This window comes from Hermetia illucens, chromosome 3 (genome assembly GCF_905115235.1).
Source record: "Hermetia illucens chromosome 3, iHerIll2.2.curated.20191125, whole genome shotgun sequence".
Taxonomy (NCBI): Eukaryota; Metazoa; Arthropoda; class Insecta; order Diptera; family Stratiomyidae; genus Hermetia; species Hermetia illucens.
In genome coordinates this window covers 127578297-127595133 of record NC_051851.1, presented here as the reverse complement: position 1 = coordinate 127595133, position 16837 = coordinate 127578297, and the positions used below count along the sequence as shown (strand labels likewise).

Genomic DNA, 16837 nt, shown 5'->3' with positions numbered 1-16837 from the left:
TTTGGCGGGAAGAGCTCTTATCTTCTACGGTGTCACTCCCTTTTTCACTATCAGTCGCCTTTTCGGCTTTTTTACTTGTTGTGTTTCTGTTGTTGGTGCTATCATTATAGTTTGGGTCTCAGCTGCAAGCCCCTATCTACCCTGGAAAGTGCAGTCGCCATGGTTGTCTATACGAGCAAGGAAATCTCACGTGGGTTGACACAAATCCTTATGGGAGTTTATGTTTAGAGGTGGGATCAGGTGTTAGTGAAGAGCCTATCTGAACTGAGCCTGTACTGCCAAATTAATGGCGCCATAGCTTTGAATGTAGCTCTGCCAAGAATATTATCGGGACAGACGTTTGCCAAATCATAAATCTATGCCATGCTGTATCGTCTTCGTTATCGCCGCTCACGTTAATTCACAACAATTTTGACTTATCCGGGGCTGTCAACTGAGAAAATGTGAGTCGACTTGGTTCGGAGATAGCAAGGATCGTTGCCATCCAGCCCTGTTTGTCGGAGCCTGTTTGGTCCCCTGCAAAATAGGTTCAGGCAACTGAGATAATACTTAATGCCAGATGTGAACATGAAATAATTGGAAGTAGGGAATTTATTAAATTCCTGACGGTTATAGGCTCCCTTGACACACTATACATAGTTTATTGGGACACTATGAGGAGTAAAGGGGGCACAATAGTTCGTCTAGGACGCAGTGCAATTTCACTTAACAGAATTTATTACTTTGATGTGCTTGAATATTTGCCTTGAAGGCATGGAACGTGGTGAACTTATTTAAAAAATTGTTTTTGAGTATTTGATTTACCAAAATAATGGTGACTGCTTCCCGATACTAGCGTCGAAAATCGATGGCTCCTAACTTTGGCGAAATGTCGTGTTGTTCCCTCTGTTTGGATAGGTTCATTCATGGGGAAATTTTTAATTACTAATAGTATAATACTAAAGCATACAATTATTTCGCCTTAAGCATTGTTACCATTTCTATCTTAGGTGTCTCCACACGTAACAAAGCTCTTAGTGTGAACATTAAATTAAGACTTTTAATCACTTGCCTGACTAAGCGCGGCATTCGTCATTTGAATTCTTCAACGCACTAATGAGAGAGAAGTCAGAACAATTTCTCCTATTTCGTGGAAAAGCTGAAGTCTTTCTACCAAAGTACTACTTTTGCCGACAATCCACCGCTACCAAGATGACTACTTTCTTGTTTATCATATCGTACCCAACCTCAAGGTTGTTTGTTGCCATCCTATCAAGCGCCATCAATTCATTTCGCATTGATGATGGTACATCCGGAGCCTGAGGAGCTCCCAGCGCGTATCAAAGACAGCAATACCCATAACCTGCAACATGACGAAAGGTGTGAAGGTAGGCAGGGCGATGGTGATGGTCATGGAGCTGTGCCTAGGAAACAAGTTGAGAAGGCCAAGGCCCTTTTCCTAAGGGATGATGAAATGATGGATGTGTGGTTCAGATACTGTGCTGGTGCAGCAAGATTTCGAAACTGCCACCTTTCCCCTGTCTGTATCATTGTAGAACTACAGTTCCCCGCTGAGCATTGCGCATCTCATGGGATGGCTTTCGTATAAAAAGTGAGTTAGCAGTTCAGAAAAATATCTTGTATCTGATTGCTTTGCTTATGAGCAAAAGCTTTCGCATCGCGGGAGTTGTATGTTCTCCGTGGATCAATGCATCGTCTACATCTCAAGTTGAGTAGATGCTCCCCATCTCCTGTCCATGTGGGTCGCTTGGCTGCAGAGTATAGTTGGTATCAAACCTACTTTGCTACCGCGTGCTAAGTTGCTGGGCACCCCTCTTGCTAGCTTCATAGGAAAACACGCTCTGCGCAACCAACATATTTCTCCTCAATGGACTGACATTTTCTCTTGCTTACCCCGATACCGTGTCCTTACAATTTCTCTCAAATATGTTCCTCCGCTTTTTTCCCTTCACGCGCAATCTGCTGTTACTGGGTTAGTATGCGAGCGATACACTACATGTGTATTGAATTCGTTGCGCTCGTCGTGTACATGCACATGTATCTGAGAAAACTCTGCTCCGTTGGACCGGTTGCGGTAAAGTATCTTGTATCTGCCATGCGATACGATACGTGAAACGAATGACGTCCGTGGAACAATGACGTCACATTTGAAATTTCCACGATTTCCACCCCATGAGCAGAATGCAAGTAGGAAAGAGAGAAGCAGCACTTTGTTTTGTTGGTGCTGCCTTCGTTGGTGTACTCGGCACTGGTGTTTTTTATCGGTGAAAGACCCAGCAGAGGCTAGCGTTTTCGTGTGACTTTGTTTCGTTACCAGCCAGTCCCGGATTGTATCTATAGTTGGACGGTAGTGAGAAGGTTGTCTAATGGCGAGCCGAGAGTTGTAGATGAAAAGTTCTGTGTTTTTGAATTCAGTGGAATGTTAAATTGTAGTTTTCTGTGAATAAGGAAGGTCCTTGCGAGAAATAACCAGCTTCCTCACAGTGGCGATAAGAAGAGCGAAAAAGGAGTTCGGATCCGAAGGCTCTAGTTCTTTCAAAATCCCAGCGCACTCTTGCACCAATTGCAGCCTTTTTATGACAGAAAAAGTGAGTGTTACAGATACTTCTGCATCTCTTCCTTTCCCGCAGTACTAGTAGCACACGCTATCCTTAACGTCTGGAGACCTTCATCAACCTCTCGTTTGCAATAATTGTGCTTCATACATTTGCGTAATAAAGCATCCTTTAAAGCAGAAAAGCACAATAATCAGGATAAAAGGAAAAGTATCATAAAAAGGGCGAGAATAGAACACAATATCGACAACAAGTATCCAGAGAGGAGAACCCATCAACACAGTCCAACGCAGCCTCCATTTTCTTCGCAGACGAGAGAAGAAGGCTCAAAGGAATCAAGTAAAGTCTAGGAGCAAAAGCAAAAGGAGAGGCACAAGGAGACCAGCATCCTAGGCGCACATATGTTCCTTCTATGTGGTGTTCCAATATTGTCTAGATTTCGTCTGGTTGAATTTATATTCCTTGTTTTTGTCGTGAATTTCGCTCAGTGAGCTTTCTTACATTTCATCTGTGATTGTTCTTCTGACAAAGAAAAGAAGCGTAAGATAAAGAAATAGTGAAACAACTTAAAAGGGAAACGATAAAAATATCACAGTGCTTGGTTATTTTTAGTGTATATCAAAGGAGTGCATCACGCATTTTGTCACACATAAAAAAAATAGTTTGTGCTTTGTGCTGTCTTCTGTGAATGGTTCAATGTCATTTGTGTCTCTAAATAAGTCTCAAGATAAGTAACGAGTACTAAAGTTCAATGCAACTGGTGAGCGAGCCATAAAGGCAACAACCGCAAGACACAAAAACCATAGCAACATCTGGATCCAATAGATACAATTATACGGGCTAACAAGAGTTCTTGATATTCTGGGAAGCAACATTTTGCCTATCAATAACCAGCTCCGCCAATAACATCGACTTCTCGACTCCATCTCGACTTGCTGCTAGGAAGAAAAAGAACTACCTTGTCTAAGTTGCAAGACCTGTTTTTTACCTTGGCACGGATATCTTTACACCTGGGTGATGCTGTTTGGCGTAAGTTCTTCCACATACAATTTTCTTACTAACTAGATACTAGTAACTCCAGCAGTTGTAGTTAACTAGCTTGCTTGGTTTCTGGTAGTTTTAACCCTACATTGAAAGTTTGTTTTGAGGGATTTTGTTGACTGTGTCCTTCCGGGCACAATATTGATTTCTAAGCTTTTTCATTGCAACAGTAGATTATTTTTAAGGAATTATTATATTTGATAAAGCGACTCATGCAAGTCTTGCTCCTTCAAGGGCGCTGTAATATGAGGAATTTGAAGCACCTGTGAAAATATTCTGTTCGGAGGTAAACAATGTCTGGAAGCAAGAATAAATGCAGACATTCTGCGAGCTTCTCCATTGCAAAGCAGACAGTGAACATAAGACATTGCTACGCCAATCATAAGGTTAAGCCCCACGACTAGTCTGGTCTCACTTAGCAGACGTTCCATTTGTTTTGTTTCAATCCCAAATAGTTGGCTCTTAAGTAGACACATGCATGCGTGAAGTAACCAGTCAACAGGCAGAAACCTATACGCGACATGTGCCTGGTGGTTTGACTTCTTTCTTCGTTTACATATTCTCCACAGCTGGAAATGCTTACGAGATCTGAACCTAACGAGCTCCCAGCCCCAGAGCCCCGAACAGCGTTAACTCCATTTACTGTGTTCTGTTGGCTTTGTTATGTTTATAGATTGCCACTCGGTTCTGGTATTGTTACCCAGAGTATCTGGAAGCTCAATAATTGATGATTATCGTGAGTTATCCATCTCGTTTGCACATTCTTTCTCTGTTTCCCCAAAACACGCCACTACTACTCGTAGAACCCCGGCTGGAAGCAAGCTCACTAATGCCTGAATAAATGAGGCTAGCGGCTATCTGGAAAGTGTGATAATAAGCTTCATTGTGCATATTTCGTTTTGACTACGAATAATGCAACGGTACTGTGAAAAGGGGAGGGTAAATCCTAGGAAAAAACACAAGGAAAGAGAGGGTGAAACTATAACCCTGATACGATAGTGACCGTAATAGCAGGAAGGTTAATAAATGTAGCGCACTGGCTGCCGGTAGACAAAGAAAATACTTTGTCACGTTCAGTGGGTATTTGAAGGTTCTATGCAAAACGGTGAAAGCACGTTTGAGTATGACGATTTCAATTGTATTGTTTCGTGAGCAATGTGGCATTGAGACATTCCCGAGAAAGGCGATATCTTTATTCAAATAGGATTTTCTGATTGCTCATAAACGTATAAGCGCCTGATAAGCACGACTTTCATTGAAATTGTGTTGTTATTTCCTGCTTCCTTTGTTTATCTAAGTAAGTGTCAGTGGATAGTTTGGAGAGACCGCAAATCATTTGAATTATTCTTTCATAGAGACGCGTTACACTGTCACGAAAAATGTAATGTCTGGTTCACTTGCTTCCTTAAAAGTTTGGGATAAGAATATACCGGACATGTTTGGCTTTTGGCTACCTTCAAGACCGTAGAAAGAAAATATGCGAGAGGTCACGATTGTGTAGAAAAACTGGATAAGCGATCAAAATTACACGGGTCCCTATAACCCTATAACCTCTTTCTTTCACTAAAATCTTTAATTCAAGCCCTGGAAGCAAACTCCTGCCCAGATGGCATCATCCCCTTCCTCCCCTCTCATTCATCAAATCTGTTTGTTCTATGCATATAATATTTACAGTTTTTCTATGATAGTTTTGTTGATAGTCTGTCACGGAAACTCCGATAAGCTACGAGGAGGAAGTTAAGATTGCCTCGTATCATTGACATTGAAATCATGGGAACATACTTTTTTTTGGAAAAGGGGCATTAGCTTTTATATAAAGTTTATAATTCAAGTACGTTCTTTGGAGGAAGAGAATAAAGTGGTCTTACAGCCCATGTTGCCAATTCTCTGTTCCTTGGATAGAACAATTGATATCAAAGGAGGATCTATAACGAGTGATCCTTTGTCATTCAAATTATTTGAAACAAGCCAGACAAACCAGGTATTTATTATGAAATTGGTAATTCAAGTGATAATTAACGTCACTTGATGTAGTTAACGGATTCTGAATTAAGAAGAAGACTTAACCCCTTCATCAGTACAAAGGATTCTGAATGTAGTCTAGCTTGGTTCCGGTATACCTAAAGCTTTTTCAAGGCACTCAGGGTTTTTAACATAATTGTCTCGTTCATACATAGGAGCTTAGATTTTTTGTCAGTGTTTCAGGTTTAGGTCATTTTGAGATATTGCTATTATTTCAATTTGACGGCGTAATGGTTGAGGGGGTAGAATGGTTGCTTCTCAATTTCGCTGCTCTGGGTTCAAATTCCCGGTCATCATGGGTGTCTGTGTTCGTCTTGTGTTTATCTCGCTGCTATGAGTTTATCACGTGGACAGCGAAAGTGTGATGATAATGAAACTGAAGCACTGTCTCATTAAAAATGGAGAAAAAAACAATAACAACAACAACAAGTCGGGAAACCGGAAGCTGGACGCTTCAGCTACGAAAGGTTTTGTGTATTTCTTAGTACGTAGCACGTAATATATCCATATATTATGTGAGAGTATCCACTTTCGGGTGATATTGACATTCATAGTCTTCAATTTTCAAAGAAGCAACAAATTTGAGGTATTATAACTTTGTTAGTAATAGTGCGATTTCCACCAAACTTGGTAAGATCATGCTCTATATCATAGCCCATATCACTGCAAAATTTCATGGTACTAGGATGAACTTAAGGGGGGTTTCTAACCAATTACAAAAAATTGTAGTAATATACTATTATTAACTTTATTTAAACAGATATCGGCATGGAAGGTATTTCGGAGCCCAGGCACCATATGGTGGCAGCTTCCTGATTTTTTTCAGATTTTTCGGTTTAGTAGTTTCTGAGAATGTCCCCCTTAAAGAAGTGATCACTTTCAACCCCCCGCGCTCCCCACCCTTCCAACGAATGTCAAAACTAAGATCGGCTTTGAAAAGTACTAATCGAGACCTTTAATTTGATACCCCACATGACTATATTTGATGAAAAAAAATTTTACACCCCCCTTTTGCATGTATGGGGACCCCCCCCCCCCCTTAAATTCGACGTAAAAGGATGTAATTTACTGTATGCGTGAGCGTTCACAGTTCCTACCTTTCTACCAAATTTGGTGTCAATCGCTATAATCGTCTCCGAGAAAAATGCGTGTGACGGACAGACAGACAGACAGACAGTTTTGTGTTTACACAAAACCTTAAAAATGGTAGCCCCATACTTCACTAATGAATAAACAGGAAACACTAATTTATGATTTCTGTCCTTTAGCCATTATACAAACCATAAGCCCTATTCCTTAGGGAAATAAATAACTGTTTTTTTGACATCCTTCTTCCAGTGATTATGAAGTTTCTCTTCAATTTTCTTGCATTGCAAATCCAAATAAATAAAAATAGTTAATTTTTTCCAAAAAAAAACGGGGTATTTTATTTTGTTGATACAGTCCAACCTGGTTAAATCTAAATCGAAGGGACCTACGAAAAAATTTCAAATTAGCAATCAGGACACGTTATTTTATATATTTCGCTGAATTCGTGTTTTAATTTGCGGTCTTTGGGGGATTCTAGTTAGTGCATCTTACTGGATGGAACCATATCGATATTCCTCCCTTCATCCTTCTTTTAAGCTTATACGAAACTGCAGAGCGTATGAACCAACATTAAGTGGATGTAGACTTAGGATCCCTCCCTATCCTAATCAACACCCTATTGTTCGTTTCCCTTTCAAGTTTTTGACGACGGATGTCAGCGCTTGTTTGTTGGAGTTTTGCCTTTTTCCTCCTTATTGAAGGTAACTGATGTTTGGAAGTCGTTTTTAACTCCGGTGTCGATGATATACTCCCTTTCTTGCCTTAATCTTTTATAATTAAGGGGCACGGAAATCAATCTGTGGATCATTGCAAATTTTCAGGGTTGTTCGCTGTTTATGTAGGTTTTCTATAAATATCAAAAGAGATCCCCTTTTTCCCTCTAATGATGCTTAAATCTAGAAATGGAATTGGATTTCTATAAAAGTTATACTATTAGTTACTGTTTCCACTTTGCTTCGGTCCAAGAATTTATCGTAGAATTCTATGTCAAACCACTCGCTGTCAAATCGGCTTTGAAAAACCAAACCGCAAGGATTCATAGGGCTGTTTGGAGAAATTTGAATGCATGCCGGCAGGCGAATAGTTCTGCGCAAAATGAAAGAATAGAGAATTTCCTCCACTTTGTCAAAATCAGTTAGAACAACTTTAAATTCCGAGGCTTTATTCGATTTTTAGTTATGTACGCCTGCTCCATTTTTATTCTATTTATATTGATGTTTTTGGGAATTCAAACTTTCGCCGGTCCGGATTACTTGTCAGTCAAGCAATAACAGAATTTGACCTGACCGTACGTATTTTTTTAAACAAGTAATGCTGGTTGAAACTCCTTTTCCGATTGAAGGGAAGAAAGGTCGTTTGTAAAATAAGGCTCTCGATGGTTTTAAAAGTACACTTCATTATTTAGCATTATATATCCTTTTAATGTTTAAACTTTCACTTGCTTTCAACCTAATCGCCGTTTCTATCGAAGCATTTTTGAATACGATAATAATAATAATCGTTGCCGCATCAAGCCAATTGGATCAGGGCCTTGAAGTGTGTTAGAGCGCTTCATTCACTACAGGATTACAGTACCCTATAAGGGGCAATGTGGTCAGCATTGCGCTTTCCCGAGATTATTACCCTGATTTGACTCAGGTACTCATTGACAGCTGAGTCGACTGGTATCCGACGTCTAATCACGATATAAATCCCACTGCCACCAGTGAGATTTGAACCGCGATTTTCCGTAGCCTTGTGCTCTATCTAACTACTCAGCTATCCGGACACACGAATACCTTTGTATACCCATGTCAAAAAATTTCGCCGTTGGCCCTTTGATAAATCAAATAATCTTTTCTTTGACAAATGCCCTCCCTCGTCATATACCTTTGATTTTGAAAAAAAAATGTTAGGGCTAGATCAGAACTGTAAGGAATGCGGGCCATGACAGTCCAGTCGAAGTCTGTTAGCAGCTCTCACGTTTCAGCAGGTTCAGGTTAAGCGTCGTCATGAAGTAGCCTACATGCAGTATTGCTGTAAGCGAAAAAATATGATAGAAAGGTACCTTTGTATGATCGCACTTCAGATACATCCAAAGAACAGATTTTCACTTCTACTAATGTACCTTGTGTTATACATGGTGGATATATCGGCACATCACGAAAAATCGTCCTACGAGACGAAAGTTTTAAGAACGCGTATCTGAATACTCAAGAGGAGATACAACAAAAACAGCAACCCAAGCAGAGATGCCGAATTGGCAAAGCTTTGAATTACTTCGGACGAAATTTAGTTACAAGTTTCCTGTAGTGGAGTTCGAGCAAATGCTACAAATGTTCAATCGGTTTATGTTTTACCGATTGAGGAGACTATAAGGTCGACATCTCATATTAAGCGAGAGGTATATTTGGGGCCATTGTCCTACAAGAAGTTAAACGATTGTTCTACATCTAAAGTGGCAGGGCTTTTAACATAACACACATAACATGCAAAACGTCAAACGTCAAATTTATTTGTCATGATGTGGTCAACAAATATCAATCTACCCAATTTATAGTCCCAGACTAGCTGAACTCCACCTCCGTCACGAGTATTATGTTCCATATTAGATTATTTTTAGATATACCGCTTTCCCGCAGATCCAAACACTTTACTTTTGCCAAACCACACCCTTTCGTAAAACCTTTCAATAATCTGCGGTTTTCCCAAATGTAAAACAGACAAACGAGTTGTGCATTTCATAAAACCTTCTACCAGTCCCGTGGTATTTTCAACGACTTTTTCTGCGAATTACAAACGTTATCGCATCGTTTTTTGTCTTTCACAATCAGCTGAACCATTTTTATCTCCAATTTATTGAGTAGTTTTGTGTTTGCTATCATGTATTTGACTGCATTTTTTGGAATTTAAACCCCAACCAGGCGTCCTTATTTTTGCACAAACTTTCCATGTGACCTTTCTTTTGCGGAGCCATTCTAATTTTTATAAATATGCATTTTACGTACTGTACGGATTCGGGCTTACGACAATCTCATGTTTTCATAATTTTAATGTCATTTTGCGTATTCTTTGTCGATACCTTAAACTTACTTGGACCTCTCTAAACCTCTCCTCCTGTATTGTTCTGTACCAAGTAACTTGTGCACTCTGGGGATAGTAGGTTCCATTGTTTGGGATAACGCCCTTTGTTAATTTGTGACCTATCCACTGTCCAGATATGAGACGATGAAAGCTTGGAGCTTTCAAATAACAGTGATGCACAGTGCTTCCATCTAGCAGCGCAGACTGATCATTGGCGTTGGCGTTGAGGAAGTTGCAACAGGAGTAATGCTACCTGAATAAACAAAACTGTTTTTAATGAAAAAACTGTTGGAAAATGAGAAAAGCTACCAACGAGCCTCAAAAGATACTAAATTTGCTGCCTTTGGTGACAGAAAGACAACACTGCCCACATCTTTTGATATTCTCCGGTGGTTCTGGGTCGCTCACCAGAGTTATCTTAGATTCCCACAATATCTGCCAGAGTTAATCGTTAATCAGGGAGCATAAAGTGGACACATTGCAAAAGCTGATGGGCACATTCGACGGTTTTTGTTTAAGGATTGATGAATCCTAAGTCCGCTTCCACTTTATGTCGGAACGGAGCAAATATACAACGACTTGCTCCCAATCTTTATGGCCTACGGATTCCTCTTTTTAGGATTTAACATCTAAAGCTCAAAAATTAAAAGAGGGACGAAGACGGCTACGGTTTCGTACCAGGGTAGAGGTGACGAGTTTCTGCTTATAGTTTTATGAGAGTATTTTCGGCACCCACTTTGTGACAGGCTAATTTTTTTATGAATTGTGGTGGTGATAATTTCAAGAATGCAAACGGCACGCTCGCTAATGGTGATTAGCTTTATGTTAGCTAAGTACATCGAGTGCATCAGTTAGCACTCAGTACGTAGGTCATATTTGATTGCAAAACCATGTCCTCTAGCATCATTCAGTAGACATGGAAAATGGTCCAGTGCCATACAAAACCAAAGGGGGGTCAATGAATCCCCATAGAAAATGTGCCGCCCTATGCGCATGGGCTCTAAGGTATTGGTACCCTCACATAAATGAACTGATAAAATGGTATGCCGCCTTCCATGACAGATGTATACTAAGGTATCGGTTAGCCAGGCGAGTCTGGTATAATCGGTGTAGTAACTAAACAGACTTTTTGGCCTCCAGTTGCTTGTTCTATAACTGTCGAGTCGATAATGAGTTGCTCTTTGCAACCGTGTGGTTCAAGTTGGCATAATGGACGTTATGAATTTGTAGAGGGTTAGTGAGCAAGTAATCGGTCTTATGTCTGCGAGGCCATGTACGGTTTCCTTCTTAGGGATAAGGTAGGTAAGGTGAGGAAGGGTGGAAGTTCCTCAGGGCGACTAATGACCTGGTTTACGCTATGCCCATTGACCATGTATATTGGTGAACTTTCTGTACCAGAAATTCTGCATTCGATTCAGTCGAAATGCAATCTCATCATTGATTTGAGGTAGAATTCTTGGATTTGCTGGAGATGCAAAGTGCCTGACAATATCTGTTCTAAACAATATACGCTCTTTGGAATTCGTCCCGATTCGGCATGGGACTTCAATCGGAGGGTGAAGAAGGGTGCTCCGTCGAGTACAAAAACTGTTGCCTACAGTGCGGCATGGTGCTGTTGATGCCACTGCGTCTATCCCCATCGACACTTGGTCACTAGATTCCGCGACAACTTCTTGTCGAACACGCTCCCTGATGATGCCCGGGATTTTGCCGCTGTGAGTAAAAAAGCGTTACTGGCCTGCAACCCGCTGCACAGTCACGCACGCGTGATAAAGGGGTTCATTTCCACAGTTTACTTCATTCACTGTGTTCACTAACCTGCTGAAGTTGTCGCCACAGATTGTGGCAGACGGCAGCAATTGTCCCTGTGGCACCTAGACGTCGAACCGCCCCACAATTTGAAGTTTCGACGCCATGATATCCGTTACGGAAGCTCGACTCACTCACCAAATCAGACGATTCCCGTCGGTTATCCGTACCGGGCCTTAAATTCTTGCTTCTCCTTATTTTATGGGTGTGCATTTTATATCCAGCTGCCGGGTGTGGTGATATCTTCCTTAGTGAGTGTTCTACAAGACTACGACGCAAAGCATTTACATATTGTAATCTTGTTAAGCTACTGAAAAATATTCCTTGGTTCGTTAGTAAGTAGTTTGATCACTTCAGATAGCGGTCGTTAAGCAATTTTCCTATATCAGATTCCTTTTTTTTACTATTGTTCGCCATTTAGCCTGATAGACTAAGTTAAAGAGATAACTCTAGAAATAGGGTTGAAAGTTTATTTCAAATAATTACCAGTATTTGTGAAGGATAAGTGTAATCTACTTGTTCCTTCATTAATTAAGTAAACTTAATCCCCTAATTGAGATAAACTATATGAAAGGCAATTAAGTTAATTGTCTGATTCCTGTCCACTTAAATGTAGCCGAATAAACATTAATAAAGCCTTCTGTAGCGTTTACTTTTAAGGTTTTGCGTAAACATATAATTTATTCGGAACCAAATAGGGAAGGGTCTCAGGAAATTTCATGGAAATGTATGAACCCATTAGGTGGATAGCATAATTTTGCGTTAAGGAGAGGTACGCGTAAAGAGGAATAGTAAAGCGGTGTAATATCAAATGAAAAGGAAACTGTTGACTAGAAGTATGATACGCCTCATTTCTAGAAGTTGAACCTGAAAACAATCACGGCGGTTCATTCACAAAGAATCTATCTAGGGCTTACATATGTAAGTCGATTTTAGTCTGGCCAATAAATTTTCATGTAGAATAATTTTATCTGATGGAAGCCAATTTAAAAATGGTGACACTACCTTGGAGTACTGCTCTGCAGTTTTTTCCCACTAGAAGTCATTTTCAAATCCCAAAGCCTGTTTAAGAAGTGAAGCCACTCTATAAATTGTCATAGACCACATAATATGAACTATTCAACCACATTCGGAAATATGATCTTTTGCCAAAATCCATAAGTCCCTGCCCCATTTAAAATCTGGGACAGTCGGAAAACAATACTATCAAGTTCAAGACTCACCCCACCAGGCAACAACAATACATTTCTAAACATCAGCCTTGCAAAATGATGAAAACCACTAGAATTTCAAATTCCTGCTGGACAGATTCAGAGTAATTGGCAGCGTTTCAACATAAACTCTTGGAAATCTCTTTAAGTGTGGATAGATACAGAAACGATGATAAATCTCGTTCCGATTGCGGATGCGAAAAGAACCGAGTGAAGTGTTCAGATAAAAGGACATTCGAAAAGAGTAGTAAAGCTTGTTCTTTGGCCGTTTTCATAGCGACCATTTGAAAAGCATAGATTAGGAATGACCGTGGAAAATGGAAAGTGTCACTCGATTGATTGCGAGCTGGAGAGAGTTTTGAAATTGAAATAAACCATTTTGTTTCATGATTGGTAGTGATTTGATGACAGCAAAGATATTCTTTGATGGTAGTTAAAGTGATGGCGACAACATCAAGGATTTTATGGTTAGAGCACAGAGAAATTTGAGGCGACTGAAATAAGTTTTGGAGGATTTTTATGCCTAATTGGGTTTATTTCGCAAACAAAATAGCAACTAGAGCTCATGTTTTTCTTTCAAATTAGGCCTCGTCGGAAATTAATAGATTAATCTATCTTCTAAGCTATTAGCGATTTTTTTATTTGTCGCCGCTGTCCATAGAAAGGTCTATACCTATGTATTTCTGGAGAAAGACATTAGGTGTTATGCGAACGACAAAAACCACTTAAAGTGTCTGATGACATGATTTTATTACATTACATTTATAAGCATGCAGATAGACGATATCCGCTCGCGTTATCTAAACATGTAAGTATGAAGTGGGGTGTCTTTGACTGCTTGTGGAGTGACCTGATATCTAGGTATATTCAAGAAAGTGAAAGAGGCTAGTTAGAATGCTCTTATTTGTTCTAGTAGGTATCATCAAGATCCTTTCATCCGCAGTTCCATAAATCAGGCATATTGCCTTACAATTCATATATTCTTTGAGAATATACATAACTATTTTGGCCATTTTTGGTCGTCTATGTGTTCAGAGGCAACATCTACGTGGTTAGATGTTTTCGGATTTTTTCTGTAAATGAGCTCAGCCAATACTGACCGGTGGTTAAAGCGGCTTTACCATTTAAGCCTCGATTCATAATACAAACATTGGCCTGCACTGCTGCTGCGCTTAGTGATTTCTGCTATACAATAGCCTATTTGCCTTCCTGTAAAAAGCAGCGGATGAAACGCAGCATTAATGGGTGCAGGGATTAAAATCGAACACTCAGCATAGAAAAACAATACTCTCCTGCATGAAGGTAAAAATATCCTTTGTATCAAATGAAAGAACAATTCGCTAAAATACAGAAAAAGGCCATGCTGCTGCCTTGCAATGGTTCCGCAAAGTCTAGGCTCAAGTTCAAAACTCTTTCGTTCTATTGTCTGGTCAAAAGCGCCACTACAAGTAAAAAAAAAATACCTGGTATTATGCTAATCACTGGGTCTTCAATTTCCCTGATGAATAGTTTGACGTTTTATGGATGTATTAGGCTTGTTAACACGGTCTCAGATTGAATCTGAATAAAACATTTCTTGTCTACCGATTCTAATGAAACAGCCAACACCACTATCAGTGGCAGTGACTTGCCAAGAATTGAGCGATTTAAATTCCTGGAATCAACGCTGTCAGTCAATGCTGAATTGCGTTCCGCAACTGGCGTTCTTTGTGATCAACGTATCAACGAACTTGCCGAATCTAAAATTTATCATCGTGTCATTAATCCTGTCTCCCTCTATGGTTCTCAGTGTTCGTCGACTATAAAAAGCAATGAACGGTGTCTTTCGGTAAAGAGAACGAAGATGTTGCGTTGAACCAGTGGCGAAACACGCCGTCATCATATCCGAAATGAGGATATCCGTGCGCGATTTCGGGTTGCAGCGGTCGCGGGAAAATTGTGGGAGAGGATGTCTTCGATGATATGGAGATTGGTCTGAATATCGATGTCGATGGTTAGCAACCAAAAGGAAGGGGAAAAAATCAGGCTCTAGGCCGAGCAAAACGGCGCTACCGATCACCATGTATTGACCCCTCTTGTGAAAGGGACAAAGGCTGAAAAAGAAGTTAAATTTCGACGGTATATTTTATGCTAAGTTATTTCCTTTAATCCTTGAAAAGTACACACCAATGGTGACTGTACGTTTCTAGGAAATTATTGATTGGCCTGAAGCGAAAGTGACAATTGATAAGTCGGCCTAAGTAATAGAAGGCAGATGTACTTCACGTATGTTTGTCAGTATTTCAGACTTTAAAACTGATTGAAGTGACTTGTCAATAGGTTGATAGTATCCATCTTCAGCTCTCATTTATTTTATTGCCAAAGCTCGGACTGGAATCATTCAGTCTTTAGTCGTAATTGCCTGCCTTCCAAAAATTTTATGGGAGGCGATCTTCATATGATCTGAAGTCTTAGAACAAAACAGCATAAATGAAAATATCAATAAGTACTTACAAAGGCACGTATCAGTAGACGCTTTTGTGAGACCCCCTTTCAAAGTTTAAAATAATTATAATCCTATACTACGAAGGAAAGTACAGAGAACTACTTTCCTGAGTGTGATAGAAATGGGGCGAAGGAATACTTGCATAAAGAATCAAATGTGAAACCGATAAAATTTTAAAGACTAAACAAGTGTATGTGAAGTCTAGTTTAGTTTAGTTTAATGGGAGGAGCCGCAATTTCGACTTCAAATTTCTTTACTTGGCTGTGTGAATCCTTTCAATTTCATCCTTCATAGTAGACTTAACAGTGGATGGCCGGATACCAAAAGCTGGTTCTGCCTCCATTATTGTGCTAGTGCCAGTCTGTCAGCTTCCTCATTACCAGCGATGTTTGAGTGTCCTGGCACCCACATCAGAAATGTTTCGTTTAGTCCGCCAAGCTTCAGCAGCATTGGTATGTCGTTGCTGTTTAGTGCTGATAACGCTGCCGGACTATCGGAACCGATTCGAATGGTGCGACCCCTCCATTTTTGTCGCAAACATTCTTCTGCTGCTAATGAAATGGCATATATCTCCGCTTGGAATATGGTTGTCATTTTTCCGAGGGATCGAGCCAGTTCCATAATCGGATTTCTCGAGAACACCCCAGCACCCGATCCGTTTTTCATGGCTAACCCGTCGGTGTAGATTATTAAATCTGTAATTTGAAAAGACTCGCGGCAATTTATCGCCCGTTTTTCTCTTTTGATGATTACGACACAGTGTGTCTTCTCAAAGACGAATCTAGAGAGCATGAGAGTTACCGGATGTTTGTCAAGGAATTTCTAGTTCGACGCATGATTGGTCGCCTTTCCACGCTCCAATGGTATCGAGTCTATATGCGTCATTCTCTGCTTTCCGTTTCACCTCCAAATGAATAAGGAGTGTATTTAGAATATGTTCGAGTGCCACGGTCGGCGTAATACTCATAGCTTCAGTAATACTTAGGCAACCGATCCTCTAAATTTGTGTTAGGGCTTCGTGCTGTTAGCGACGTTCAGTCTTGGACACCAGATGATTCATGCACACATCAAAATCCGTTCCATTATGGATATATTCTTCTAATGAATCTGCTGCAGTGAAAGTCTCCAGGTCTTAACTATCGCAATCCTAGACAGAGTTAGTCTCTTCGCAAAATCGTCTACATGACAATCGTTTAGGCGATCTTGTGTTCTTCTGTAGAGCTTTGTGTGCCTCTGTACCAATTCCAGCGGTTGAATTAGACTTCACAACACGATTGAGGAGCATCCTTGTCGTTCTACTCTGTTTTACCATATCCGAGTTCGACCATGTTGTTCTACTCTTTGTTGATATCTTGAGTGGACACCTATCGTTGAAAGTTTCATTCATGCTAGTTTTTATCTTCTGGGTTGTCTTCTCAACTCCAGCAATGAACTTGATGCACTTCTTAGGGATCGTGGCTCGGGCGCTCAATTCCGCGGATAACGAAATGGAGTGGGTGGAGGTGGATCCATGCCCATTATGAAATCAATGCGCCTGTGATCTGATCGTTTCATACTCTTCA

The 16837-nt window shown here is 40.3% G+C and overlaps 1 protein-coding gene across 5 annotated transcripts in view; it reads left to right on the top strand.

Annotated features, from left to right (window-relative positions):
* Window positions 1-16837, top strand: part of LOC119650840 (dual specificity tyrosine-phosphorylation-regulated kinase 2) — a 276384-nt gene that overhangs the window by 93269 nt on the left and 166278 nt on the right. Inside the window, exon 1 of one of the 5 annotated variants that reach the window (XM_038053986.1) lies at window positions 2307-2588. The exons of 3 other annotated variants lie outside the window; for them this stretch is intronic. In XM_038053986.1, the coding sequence (XP_037909914.1) occupies window positions 2577-2588 (12 nt within the window). In that variant the 5' untranslated portion in view covers window positions 2307-2576. Of the gene's footprint in view, window positions 1-2306; window positions 3585-16837 lie in introns of those variants that run through there. One more of the 5 variants, XM_038053985.1, reaches the window with a different exon arrangement.